Raw genomic sequence first — 14,768 nt, 5'->3', positions numbered from 1 at the left:
CTTCTTTAAGTACCTCTGTCGATGGTAGGTCTATATTTAGAATACTATTTTATAAATATGATATTAATTTTTGTGAGTCAGCTTCAATATTCATTGCTTCTTCCAATAATTCAGGAGTTATTTTTTGATATCCTTGTATATATTTTTTCATGAAATTGCAAATCTGAAGATATTTAAAATATTGGTTGTTTTTCAGTTTAAATTTTAATTGTAATTGTTAGAATGATAGTAGGTTTCTCATTTCGTACATATCCCCGATCCTTCTAATTCCGAGACTTTCCCATTGGTTATATGTTTTATCAATAAGAGATGGTTTAAATAAAGGGTTATTCGCTATTGGCATTAACAATGATAATTTCTTAATTTTAAAGATAATTTTATTTGTTTCCAAATTCTTATTGTACCATATATAATTGGGTTCTTCTTATTTATTGTGTTATTCAGTTTTTTCGGGGAGAAGAGGATCGTTCCTATATTACAAGGATGACAATCCTCTTTCTCCATTTTTATCCATTCTGTCTGTTGGGTAGAACTATCCAGCCAATAAATGATATTCTTAATATGCACTGCCCAGTAATAATACATAAAATTCGGAAGTGAAAGTCCCCCGACCTCTTTTGGTTTACATAAGTGTTTTTTGTAATTCTATGTGATCTATAGTCCCAAATAAAATTAGTAATATTAGAGTAATTTAAAAAAAAAATATTTTGGTATATATACCGGTATAGACTGAAATAGGTATAGTAATTGTGGTAGGAAGATCATTTTTATTGCATTTATTCTACCTAATAATGATAAAGGAAGTGTTTTCCAAAATTTAATCAGCGTATTAAGTTTATTTAATAAAGGTATGAAATTAGCGTTGAATAATGCTTTATATTTTCTAGTAATCTGAATACCCAAATATTTAAATTTTTCTGTTGCGATTTTAAAGGGGAACTTCAATAAGTGTGTAGGTTCTTGAGGTTTTAATGTCATGATTTCACTTTTATTCCAGTTTATCTATATCCAGAAAAAGACCCAAATTCCTCTATTAAATTTAATAAATTTGGTATGCTCGTTTGTGACTTTGTAATATATAAAAGTATATTGTCTGCATATAATGAGATTTTATTCTTTGAGTCCCTGGTATTAGCCCTGAATATTCGGATGAATTCTTATACTTTCAGCCAGGGGTTCTATCATAAGGGCAAATAGCAGGGGTGATAACGCACATCCCTGCCTATTACCCCTTGATAGTTGAAATTTTTGAGATAACATGTTGTTAGTTAAAATTCTTGCCATCGGTTTATCATACAATAATTTTACCCATGTTATAAAATTCTCAGCATTGTTTAGTTAATGGGAAGTCTGAATAGCTAATGAGAAAACCATAACTTTTACAAAGCGTGTTTGACCTTCACAATACACATTTTATTGTAGTATTGTTGTAATATAAGTGTTTTTGTGTCTACCTTTTTAAACAACACTCCCAATTAGTTTTTTTAAATCACTTACTCTTGTATCCTATTCAAAAAAATATCCTATTGCTGGATACCTTCATAATTTTAAATAGCCTACACAAGGTGTAAAGTAGAAATGACTAATCATAATCCAAATTCATTATCTATTTCAAAACCTGTTCGCAGTGATTATAAATGTTTCAATTTTGATGCAGCTATTTGTGTTGGAAGATAGACTTCATCAGAAGTTTGTTATTGCCAGTTTCCTGTTCAAATGATCGTAGTGTTTGCATGTTACCCTCTACATAAGTTTGTCTAAAGGCTGTTTTACTCTTTCAAGGATATTTTAGAAAAGCTAGAGTACTATATTTGATGGGCCAGATTGATGAAGCGATACTATCTCTTCTTCATTGTTTGGCCTTTGATGAAAACTTTACTACAGCAAAAGTAGAAATGGAAAAGGTTTTTTTCCTGAGCTTCAAGGACCTGACATGAATTGATTGCTTTTTGGTAGTTAATGCAGTTGAGGCACTAAACTCCCTCCAGGCATTTTGCTAATATTTATCGATGATTTGTATAAAATTATTATTTCGGTATGGATGACATTTCATTAAAAAAACAGATTTATAATGGTGAAAAGGGATGGCACAGTGGCGCAGCGGTAGAGTTGCTGCCTTACAGCGCTTGCAGCGCCCGAGACGCGGGTTCGATCCCGACTACGGGTGCTGTCTGTACGGATTAATGGCCAAAGAAAAATAATCAGAAGAGTGGATAGGCATGTGCAAGAGAATAAGTTGCAGTAGGAAAGGAAGATAAAGAGTGGGAAAATGGAACTAACAAGATTATTCTGACATATTGAATGTTATTCTTGTGTTATAAATTGATAGATTTTATCACATTTGCTGTTACCTGGACCTGAGAGTGTCAAAGAACGATTACTGCACAGTAAAAATAAAGATTTGACAGTGCAATCATTGACTGCTGTTGGTTGCTGTTCAATTCTGTCACATTCAACTGAGTTAAAAAATGAAGTGAGTTTCTTGATTTTTATTTTACTCAATTTAAACTATTGCACTTTAATTCTTTGGCTGAATTCAGTTTTACTCTGATTATTTTCCACTATTTTATCTTCTGCATCTTGATTTTCTTAGCACTTCACCTACAGTGCCCTCCATAATGTTTGGGACTAAGACCCATCATTTATTTATTTTCCTCTGTACTCCACAATTTGAGATGTGTAATAGAAAAAAAATCACATGTGGTTAAAGAGCACATTTTCAGGTTTTATTAAAGGGTATTTTTATACATTTTGGTTTCACCATGTAGAAATTACAGCTGTGTTTATACATAGTCCCCCCCCCCCCATTTTCTGGGCACCATAATGTTTGGGACACATGGCTTCACATGTGTAATTGTTCAGGTGTGTTTAATTGCCTCCTTAATGCAGGTATAAGAGAGCTCTCAGCACCCAGTCTCTCCTCCAGTCTATGTCACCTTTGGAAACTTTTATTGCTGTTTATCAACATGAGGACCAAAGTTGTGCCAATGAAAGTCAAAGAAGCCATTATGAGACTGAGAAACAAGGATAAAACAGAGACATCAGCCAAACATCAGGCTTACCAAAATCAACTGTGTGGAACATCATTAAGAAGAAAGAGAGCACTGGTGAGATTACTAATCGCAAAGGGACTGGCAGGCCAAGGAAGACCTCCACAGCTGATGACAGAAGAATTCTCTCTATCATAAAGAAAAATCCCCAAACACCTGTCTGACAGTCAGAAACACTCTTCAGGAGTCAGGTGTGGATTTATCAACGACAATTTTCCGCAGAAGACTTCATCAATAGAAATACAGAGGCTATACTGCAAGATGCAAACCATAGGGGTAGCCGCAAGTTTGCCAAGAAGTACTTAAAAGAGCAACCACAGTTTGGGAAAAAGGTTTTGTGGACAGAAGACGAAGATTAACTTGTATATGAGTGATGGCAGGAGTAAAGTATGGAGGAGAGAAGGAACTGCCCAAGATCCAAAGCATTTCACCTCATTTGTGAAACACGGTGGTGGGAGTGTAATGGCCTGGCCATGTATGACTGCTGAAGGCATTGGCTCACTTATCTTCATTGATGATACAACTGCTGATGGTAGTAGCATAAGAAATTCTGAAGTGTATAGACACATTCTATCTGCTCAAGTTCTAACAAATGCCTCAAATTCATTGGCTGGCGGTTCATACTACAGCAAGACAATGATCCCAAACATACTGCTAAAGCAACAAAGGTGTTTTTCAAAGCTAAAAAATGGTAAATTCTTGAGTGGCCCAGTGAGTCACCCGATCTGAACCCAATTGAGCATGCCTTTTCATGATGAAGAGAACACTGAAGTGGCCTAGCTCCCAAAACAAGCATAAGCTAAAGATGGCTGAAATACAGGCCTGGCAGAGCATCACCAGAGATGATACCGAGCAACTGGTGATGTCAATGAATCATTGCATGCAAAGGATATGCAACAAAATACTAAACATGACTACTTTCATTTACATGACATTGCTATGTTCCCAAACATTATGGTGCCCTGAAATGAGGGGACTATGTATAAACACTGATGTAATTTCTACATGGTGAAACTAAAATGTATAAAAATGGCCTTTATTAAAATCTGACAATGTGCACTTTAACCACATGTGATTTTTTTTGTCTATTACAAATCTCAAATTGTGGAGTTCAGAGGCAAATAAATAAACAATGGGTCTGTCCCAAACATTATGGAGGGCATTGTATATTGGTTGTTTGTGTTAACAATTCAATGTTCATCATCTGATTGTACTAACAAAATCTTATTGTGAATCAGATGTCAAATGCATCAAACACTGGGAAGGAAGAGCAAGCATGTCTGAATCGATCAGACATGGTTCAATTGCCACATTTGGCGGAGAAAACTGTTGGATTCAAAAGTGTTTCTTCAGCTCTGCTGCTTTCAGGCCAAGAGAAAACAATTAACATGAAAAGAAAGTTGTCTTTCAGTGATCAAGATGTGAAGGATATAGCTGATTGGAAGAATAAACACCAAAAACAGGGTTTGTTATCCATTAAAATTTCTGCCATTTTACAGAACACATGCTGCTTATGAAACTTGGCAATTTTAGATGTAAAGATTAAAATCAAATCATGTGCTGATCTCATACCAGAACTGTAACTGCTTAATAAATGTGGCTCCAATATCTCTTAATCTATATTACTAAAAGTCTGTTCTTGACCGGTTTTGGCTTTCTGTGCTACGATTTCCGAGAGTACGCCGCCACCTACACCTCGCTCAGAGCCCCCCTCCGCCGCATGTGTGCCGAGGATTTTTCCCGTCCCCCTTCCCTCCACCCTCCCTCCCCCTCCCTGCTCCCCACCTCTCCCCGCCCCTCATCTCACCCACCTCTCAGCACTCCCTCTCTCCTCCCCCTCTCTCCTCCCCCCCTGCCCCTCTCTTCCCCCCCCCCTCTCTCTCTCTCTCTCTCTCTCTCCCCTCCTCCCCTCCATTAGCGTGAGTGCGGGGGGAGGGGGGGGGTGGTAGTTAGTGTGTGACGCTGCATGCCGCCTGACCCCCCCCACAACCGCACGTTGGGGGAACAGACCCAACGGGTCTGCACTTGGTCTAGTACTTTATATAATTATAGAGTTAGAACAATAGCTAGCATGTTATATAATTCTTTTTCATTTTTGTGTTTACAGTTTTTAACAGTAATATGTGAAAATAGAAATGAGGCATGCTGCTCTTGACAGGGCTTTTAGTCTTCCACTAATAATCTGGGAAAACTTGAATTGTACTGCTATGTAAATGAGCTAAGAATTGCATATACATGGATTAATATACTATTTAATTATTGACTACCATATACAAAGTTGTGTTGAGCTGTAAAAGTGATCTATGGAGAGTTTTGCTTCATTTAAAATGTATTTACCATTTGTCTTTATTCAGATACTGAACAACTATACCATTCGTGTTCTGAGAGTACAATAACAAAATATCTGGTAGATGTATCAGACTTTGAATGTTCCCTCTGCATGAGGTAAGAAATGTTCAATGAAAATATTCAACTTATAAATGTTTTCTGGTTTGTTGTTCTAAGTTTTAACCATCTGTACCAGAACTGAAATAGGTATTCCCAAACCAACGCCTCTCCTTCCTTATAAGGATTAGGAAGGTTAGCATGTCCCTAGCAACACTCATCAACATCTACAGAAGCGCCATAAAAAGCATTTTATCAGAATACATCATATGGTTGGGGAACAGCTCCATCCAAGAACTCAAGAATTTGCAGTTGTGGACAGCCCAGACAATCATGCAAACTAACCTCTCTTCCATTGACTCCATCTACGCTTCACGTTGCCTCGGCAAGGCCACCAACATAATCAAGGACTAATCTCACCCCAGTCACTCCCCTCCTTCCATCAAGCGAGAGGTATAGAAGTTTGAAAACTCAAACCTCCAAATTCGGGGACAATTTCTTCCCTGCTGTTATCAGGCAACTGTACCATCCTATCAACAATTTGAGAGCGGTCCTGAGCTACTATCTACCTCATTGGAGACTTGGGTTACCTTTAATCGGACTTTATCTTGCACCAAATCTATTTACTCTGGATGGTGTGATTGTAATCACGGAAATGTCTTTTTGACTGGATAGCACACGAAAGATTTTCACTGTACTTCAGTACATGTGACATTAATAAACTAAGCTAAACCTACCATCTATACAATAAACTAGTTTAAATAAACAGGTAATAGTGATCATTTGGGTCTTGCTCATATTTTGGGGATGGTTATGCTTAAATCCTGTTTTTTTTTTTTTTGCTCGTATACTTTTGTTTTTCTGGGTTGCAGAAGAGGCAATTTTGGTTGCTCAAAATTGTTTGAAAATTTAGCTGTAAATCGAGCCACGTTTTTTCAGAAATCCTTTCCTATTTTTATGAACATTGACTTTTTGTCTCTTATTTGTTTTTTATGCCACTTGCTCTATTCATAGACTGTTGTGTGCCTTTTATATAGTAAAAACTTTGTACTTATGTTAATAGACAATAGGTCCAGAAGTAGGCCATTCGTCCCTTCAAGCCAGCAGCGCCGATCATGGCTGATCATCCACAATCAGTACCCCGTTTCTGCCTTCTCCCCATATCCCTTGACTCCACTATCTTAAAGACCTAACTCTCTTTTGAAAGCATCCAGAGAATTCCGGGTGAAAACGTTTTTCCTCATCTCTGTTCTAAATGGCCTACCCCTTATTCTTAAACTGTCTTCCCTGGTTCCCTGCTCAGGCCCGCTCGCCAGGATGTTGGAACTCTGACGTCGGAACGGGAGGCCAACCTCAGCGGCTAGGACCTCCAAATCAGCCGCCTCCCACCAGAGGGCCGATCCCGCCAGTCCCGCCATCCCAGGAATTAACCTTGTAAACGCGTTGCACTCCCTCAATAGCAAGAATATCCTTCCTCAAATTTGGAGACCAAAACTGCACACAATACTCCAGATATGGTCTCACAGGGCCCGGTACAACTGCAGGACCTCTGCTCCTATACTCAACTCCTCTTGTTATGAAGGCCAACACGGACACCCAGATCTCGTTGCACTTCCCCTTTTCCTAATTTGACACCATTCAGGTAATCTACCTTCCTGTTCTTGCCACCAAAGTGACCTCACATTTATCCACATTAAACTGTATCCGCCCACTCATCCAACCTGTCCAAGTCACCCTGCATCCTCCTCACAGCTCACACACCCAGCTTTGTGTAATCTGCAAATTTGCTAATGTTACTTTTAATCCCTTCATCTAAATCATTTTGTTTATTGTAAATAGGTGCTGTCCCAGCACCGAGCCACGTGGTACCCCACTAGTCATTGCCTGCCATTCTGAAAGGGATCCGTGAATCCCTACTCTTTGTTTCCTGCCTGCCAACCAATTTTCTATCCATGTCAGCACTCTACCCCCAATACCATATGATCTAATTTTGCCCACTCATCTACTATGTGGTACCTTATCAAAGGCTTTCTGAACGTCCAGGTACACTACATCCACTGGCCTCTCCCTTGTCCATTTTCCTAGTTACATCCTCAAAAAATTCCAGAAGATTAGTCAAGTATGATTTCCTCGTCGTAAATTTATGCTGACTCGGCCAAATTTATCCTGTTCCTGCTATCCAAATGTGCTGCTGTTTCATCTTTTATAATTGACTCCAGCATCTTTCCCACCACTGATGTCAGGCTAACTGGTCTATAATTCCCTGTTTTCTCTCTCCCTCTCTTAAAGTGGGATAACATTAGTTACCCTCCAATTCACAGGAACTGATCCCGATTCTATAGAACATTGGAAAATGATCACCAATGCGTCTACGATTTCAAGAGCCACCTCCTTAAGTACCCTGGGATTAATCAGCCTTCAGTTCCATCAGTCTACCCAACACCTCATGTGAATTTCCTTCAATTCCTCCGTCACCCTAGGTCCTCTGGCCACTAGTACATCTGGGAGATTGTTTGTGTCTTCCATAGTGAAGACAGATCAAAAGTACCTGTTCAACTCGTCTGCCATTTCCTCTTGATAGAACATTTCCTCTTGATGGACACAAAGTGTTTTAAATGATCATCTTTTGATATCTGCTGATCCAGCATGCTTATTTTAGTGATGTTTATGATTATTCCCCAACTTCATTAATTGATCTACTCCAGATCCATGGGAATGTGGTTAACTCTTAAGTGACCCCTGAAATGCCTTGTCAAGACACTGGTGTCCAAACGTCCTCCTTAAGGGGCAAATAAAAATAGACAATAATTGCTGTTCTTGTCATTGAGGTCCAGATGAATGAAAAACTATTGCATTTAATGAGGTTCCAAATGTTTATTTGTGAATTTTGACATTGGCAGATTGTTTTTGAAGCCTATCACTACACCATGTGGCCACACATTCTGTAAAGGTTGTTTGGAACGAAGTTTGGACTATAGTCCCATGTGCCCACTATGTAAAGATAATCTAAAAGAAGTAAGTTTATGTGATTGAGGTTATTATTTAACATTTAATAGTGAGATTCAATTAAGATGAAATCATGCATATTGTCTTTAATTATAGTTTACCATCAAGTTTATATGTAAATTAAGGGTCTCTCCAATTCATTTACACAGTTAGATGCATCCATTTAACAACTTGGTGATTACTTCCAGTCCTTAGTAATAGTGGAAGGTTGTCAATCTTTGCTCAATAAGGTTTGGAAAGTGCTTATTGAATTCAAGGTTTAACAGCCCTTTTTCATACAGTCATGATGATCTCATCAAATATACTTGTGTTGTAGAATAGAACATGCCCATTATAACACTCAAAATTTGGGTTAAAACCACCAGATGCTGAGTAAAATATTCTCAACTGCCCCAACATTTAGCCTTAATAAATAACTGCAGAACAGTTCTTTGTACACCAAGATACTATTTCACTAATGCGCATCAGTGTTATTGGCATAATTCTTTTGCAATTGCAACATTTTTGTATTATGAATATTAGCTGGTTAGTCTGTACCTTCCTAACCAAACACATGATTGGCTCCTGATTTTGGGATCTTGACCCAAAATGTCAACCACCCCTTTGCCTTCACAGTTGCTGAGTTCTTCCAGCCATTTGATTTTTAGTGCTCAAGATTAGTCTCTTGTGTCCTTAAATGATTGAAGGGCCTGTAAAGAGTTGGCTGGCTTCCGCATGAGCAGAAGGCTATTTTGCATTTAATCAAGTTTAAACATGGTATGGGAGGTGCAATTATCTCCCCTACAAATGGAAAATGCAAAGCTTATAATGCGAAGTGTTAAATGTTACCTAGGTAACGAACCACTGTCCACTGCATTTGTACAAGAGGCACCAATGCTACACCTAAAGCAACTACAGATGTTGTTGAGTAGATTGCTAAACTTGGTATTTAACAATAACTTTTTCATTGCTTTTCAAATAACACAAGAATAAATTAGTCAATGTTCCTTTGCATTTGTGCTTTAGTATTTTAAGATCTTTTTTTAATTACATTTTATGTCTCTAGTATCTTGACAAGAGGAAATACACTGTCACCTTTATTTTGGAACAATTGATTGCGAAGTACCTTCCTGAAGAATTGTGTGAAAGACAAAGGGTTCATGATGAAGAAACTGATGAACTTGCAGAGTAAGTTGGTGCAAACTACAAATGTCATTCTGTTGTACCCTGTCTTAAAGTCCTAAAAAAGTGGCTTACATTCACTATGATGCAAGTATTGAATAAATAGAGCGATTAGTGGGAATGGTAATTAGTGGGAATGGTATCCACCTATCACTTCCCAGGCTCTGCCCATCCCTACCTACCTCCCTCTTTTTGAGCTTTCTCCCCTTTACTCTTTGCTAGGGCTAAACGTGCTGGTTTAAACTAAATAGTGGGGGGAGGGATTGACAAATTGTGAGTATAAAGATGGAGTTGAAGGGGAAGTGGGTACAGGAAAAATTACAAAAGATTCTCAAATTAATGGGTAGGAAAGCTTGAGAATGGACAACAGAGTAAGGTCAGGGCCAATTGCAAGGGGGGAAGTGAATACGGAGGTCAAAGTACTGTATATGAATGCGCGAAGTATAAGGAATAAAGTGGACGAGCTTGAAGCTCAGTTAGAAACTGACAAGTATGATGTGGGAATTACTGAGACATGGCTGCAAGAGGGCCAGGGCTGGGAACTGAATATTCAAGGGTATACCTCCTATCAAAAAGACAAGACGGGTGGGCAGAGGGGGTGGGGTTGCCCTTTTGGTGAGGAATAAAATTCAGTCCCTTGCAAGGGGTGATATTGAAATAGGAGATATGGAGTCAGTATGGATAGAACTAAGGAATTGTAAGGGTAAAAAGACCCTAATGGGACTAATCTACAGGCCTCCAAATAGTAGCCTGGACGTAGGGTGTAAGTTGAATCAGGAGTTAAAATTGGCATGTAGTAAAAGTAATGCTGTGGTTGTTATGGGAGATTTCAACCTGCAGGTAGACTGGGAAAATCAGGTTGGTACTGGACCCCAAGGTAGAGTGCCTTCGTGATGGATTCTTTGAATAGCTTGTATTGGAGCCTACCAGGGAGAAGGCAATTCTGGATTTAGTGTTATGCAATGAACCGGATTTGATAAAGGACCTCGAGGTTCATGAGCCATTAGGAGGCAGTGACCATAACATGGTCAGGTTTAATCTACAATTGGAGAGGGAGAGGAGTAGATCAGAGGTGTCAGTGTTGCAGTTGAATAAAGGGGACTATGGTGCCATGAGGGAGGAGCTGGCCAAAGTTGACTGGAAAGATACACTAGCAGGGATGACAGTGGAACAAAAATGGCAGGTGTTTCTATGAATAATACAGAGGTGCAGGATCAGTTCATTCCTAGGAGGAAGAAAGATTCCAAGGGGAGAAAGGGACGACCATGGCTGACAAGGGACGTCAGGGACAGTATAAAATTTAAAGCGAAGTACAAAGTAGCAAAGATGAGCGGGAAGCAAGAGGATTGGGTAATGTTTAAAGTACAACAGAAGATAACCAAAAAGACAATACAGGGAGAAAAGATGAGGTACGAAGGTAAGCTAGCCAAGAATATAAAGCAGGATAGTAAAAGCTTCTTTAGGAATGTGAAGAGGAAAAAATTAGTTAAGACCAAAGTTGGACCCTTGAAGACCGAAAAAGGTGAATTTATTATGGGGAAGTCATAGTGGAGTCAGGGGATATGGGGAAAAGGCAGGAATGGGGTACTGGTTGGGGATGATCAGCTCGAAGGGCCAAATGGCCTACTCCTGCACCTATTGTCTATTGTCTACTCCATCACTCTGAAGAAGGTTCCAAATGAAAAAAAATGTCCTCTGTCCATTCCTTGCACCGATGCTTCTGACCTGCTTGAGTTTCTCCAGCACATTGTTTTTCATTAGAGGTAGTTAACTTTTGTATATTATGCAAGCAAGTGTACTAGTTGGCTTGTGTGCAATAAAAAATGTCAGTGTGGTCCAAGTGGGAAATATTTGACCTGAAGTGTCTGAGTGAACTTGAAACGATGAGAATTGTGTCTTTCATGGCTTCATCCAAAATGTTGTCAACCTCCCCATGGTGAGCCCTGTCAACTGACCTCAGTCAGGAGAATGACAACAAACAGAGAGAGCAGCAGTGCGCAGCTAGGCTCCCTTTTTAGGGTGGGCACCTACGGAAGTTGAACCGGATGGCATCACCCTGCTGCAGACTTCAGCTGCCTCAAACGCAAGATGAAGAAGAAGACGAACCAAAATGTATTAGTAAAGAACAAGTACATTCACTGTGGAAAAAGTAGTTGACTCTCAAATATCTCCTTAATTCTGGGATAATTTGGAATCAACATTCACAGCCTCTGAATGAATTAAAAAAAAAAAAAAAAAGATTTTCTTGTAAGTATTTGGGATAGCTGATAGGCTCTCAGTGTGACATATCCAATATCTATTGCATCCAATATTATAGCTTCCTGTCAGCATTGCATTGGGGTATCAGCCATGCTTCAGTTTCTGGTGAGCTTGACTGGCAAGATTACTGCTAAGTAAGGAATCTATTCCTCATTGTTGCATTGCAGTTCTTGATTTTTTTCAAAAACAGGTTAGAATCATCAACATCTCTTTGTCACAGGCAGTCAACTGTAATTGATGCTTTTCCAGGTCAATATATACTTCAAACATGAACTGTGATTTAAATATTATTTTTTTGTGGGTGACCACTTGAAACTATGAACAGATCTAAATGTAGTAAATTTTACGAGGATGTGAAGTTCATGAATTTTGTTTTTTGTATATAGGGATGTAACTTAATGGAATTCATATTTACAACCGTGGAATCTATTAATTATCGTTTTCTTTTTCAGTTTGACCAAGAATGTTCCTATTTTTGTGTGCACAATGGCGTATCCTACCGTGCCGTGCCCGCTTCATGTTTTTGAGCCGCGGTATAGACTAATGATTCGAAGATGTATCGATACGGGTACAAAACAATTTGGAATGTGCATCAGTGACCCAAAGAATGGGTATGTTTGAAATTAATTATGGCTTCCTGCGATACCCAGATACTAGTTATCTGTTCTCCGTGACTTCACAAAATAGTGTATTCAAAATTTGAGACATTGAGCCCAACAAAAGATGTCAATGTTATAGAAAAGGAAACATTTTTTAAGGTACAAATTTGCAGCATACAATGCTGAAGTGTAATAATGCTATTGTTTACTGCTCTGTGGAATGCAAACCTAAGGAAGATAATGTTTCAGTTACACAGAACACTAATGAAGCTTATCTGGAATAGAATGAACATTACTCTTCTCGGTATTGAATGATGTTAAAGTAGAACTTTGCAGAATTTACAGCCTCTGTACAGCTAGAGATTGGATATGTTAGGCGCATGCCAGGGTGTTTGAGTAAATATGAACACGATTGAAATAATAAAGGAGTTTCGTAGAATAGAGATTATTTTCTCTTGTGGGGGAATCTAGAACTAGTGATTGCTGTTTAAACTTAAGCATTTGATGTTGTTTGGGGTCTAAATATCTATTTTAAATATATTCAATGATCTGCCATTAGCCGCCTTCTGTAGTAAAAAAAAATTACAGGTACACTTTGGCAAATGCATTTCTCCTTGGCTCTGTCCTTTATTTTCTAACACTTTGACCCCTCATTTTAGCTATCTAGCCTTGTCAGAATTTTGTGATTATCACTGAGATCCCCAGATCTAAACTCTAATGAATTTAGACCCAGTTGACCCAACCTTTCTTCATACTACAGTCTTCTCATCACAGAATCAGTCTGGTGAACCTTTGCTACCCTCTATGGCAAGTATACTTTTTGAGCAAGGTGACAAAACTCTGGTTTCATGAAGGCCCTGTATAATTATGGGCAAGGTAACCTTTTTCTTCTATTTGGAACGATTTGCATTGAATGACAACTTACCATTTGGGTTTTTAACTGCTTGCTCACCTATATAGTTGCTTTCAGTATCTTGTGCACAGGATCACCCAGGCTGTTTTGCATTTCCCATTCTACATCATTTAAATTGTTACTCTGCTTTTCTGTAATTTCATGATACTACATCTACCATACTTGCCCATTTGTTCAACATATTTAAATTGCAACTCATTTTCACCATTACATGTTGGCAAACTTACAAAAAATTCCCTCAAAAAATATCACTTATGTGAGTTATTGGCATCCAAACATTGACCACTGCCATCTGTAAAAGTCTCATTTACTCCTACTGTTTTCAGTCTGTCAACCAATTGTCATCTTATGCCAGTACATTACTCCCAGTCCCAAATTAATTTTGCATATTGACCTTAAATTGAACTTTTATCAGTTCTAAAATTCTAAATGTATCATATCCCTTACATATTCTACTTGTATGCTCTAGAAAATGTATTTCTCACTATTCCATTTGGATTTTGTCTAATCCTACTAATAATTTATAAATTTATCAAATGCTTTATAATTAGTATTTTCACTATTATTGTTGAGATAAATTCTTATCTTTCTTTTAAATCGTGGGTTTATATTTGTAAGTATTAATGTAGTCGTTTATAACAGTAAAGAACCATGTGTGCATCCCTCACACTCATAGTAGCCTTAAGACTTATAAGCAGTAGGATTTGTTTTTAACAAACAGTACACTGAGAAATTATATAAGATTATGAAATTACAGTTTGGTTGAGATGTCCCAACTTGTTTATAAAATATTTAAGGTTTAAAATGGAGTTCAGCCACTGTGCAAAACAAGAACATTTCATAACTATAATATAGATTTATAAAATGACATGCAAAATCATCATGGTTCATTATGCCAGTGAGATTTGTGGACTTTTTGATTAGACAACAATCTAGCATGTTTCATGTTATAGGGGAATAGTAAAGGGGAATACATGCACTATCTATTTTTAACATTCTGGGATCTTACATGAAATTGATTTATTTTCCTTATAGATTTTCTGACTATGGCTGCATGTTGCACATAAGAAGCATTCACTTCCTTCCTGATGGACGATCAGTTGTGGACACTGTTGGAGGAAATTGTTTCAAGGTTTTGGAAAGAGGGCAAAAAGATGGATATTACATTGCCAATATTGAATACTTAGAAGATGTAAAGGTAAAAATAATTTCTAGCTCTCAACAACATATTGTAAATTCAGGATTGGAATGCTGGGAGTCTCTATTAACTTAAATGTATGGAAAGTATTGTCCTGAATTTTTCTTTTACCTCATTGGGCAAAACCTTCCAACTGTACCTGTGAATTTCTAAGCTTAGAGGTTTTATTTATTTTATGAAAATAAAGCAAAATAACC

At 38.0% G+C, this 14,768-nt stretch overlaps 1 protein-coding gene across 2 annotated transcripts in view; it reads left to right on the top strand.

The window, feature by feature from the left end:
• Positions 1 to 14,768, top strand: part of lonrf1 (LON peptidase N-terminal domain and ring finger 1) — a 31,223-nt gene that overhangs the window by 10,997 nt on the left and 5,458 nt on the right. Inside the window, exons 3-9 of one of the 2 annotated variants that reach the window (XM_033029165.1) lie at positions 2,330 to 2,473; positions 4,289 to 4,514; positions 5,405 to 5,495; positions 8,336 to 8,450; positions 9,487 to 9,608; positions 12,314 to 12,472; positions 14,409 to 14,571. In XM_033029165.1, the coding sequence (XP_032885056.1) occupies positions 2,330 to 2,473; positions 4,289 to 4,514; positions 5,405 to 5,495; positions 8,336 to 8,450; positions 9,487 to 9,608; positions 12,314 to 12,472; positions 14,409 to 14,571 (1,020 nt within the window). The remainder of the gene's footprint in view (positions 1 to 2,329; positions 2,474 to 4,288; positions 4,515 to 5,404; positions 5,496 to 8,335; positions 8,451 to 9,486; positions 9,609 to 12,313; positions 12,473 to 14,408; positions 14,572 to 14,768) is intronic. The other variant, XM_033029166.1, reaches the window with a different exon arrangement.

The sequence above is a fragment of the Amblyraja radiata genome, chromosome 1 (assembly GCF_010909765.2).
Source record: "Amblyraja radiata isolate CabotCenter1 chromosome 1, sAmbRad1.1.pri, whole genome shotgun sequence".
Taxonomy (NCBI): domain Eukaryota; kingdom Metazoa; phylum Chordata; class Chondrichthyes; order Rajiformes; family Rajidae; genus Amblyraja; species Amblyraja radiata.
Note: the sequence above shows the minus strand (reverse complement) of the source record. Positions and strands in the feature narration are given on the sequence as shown.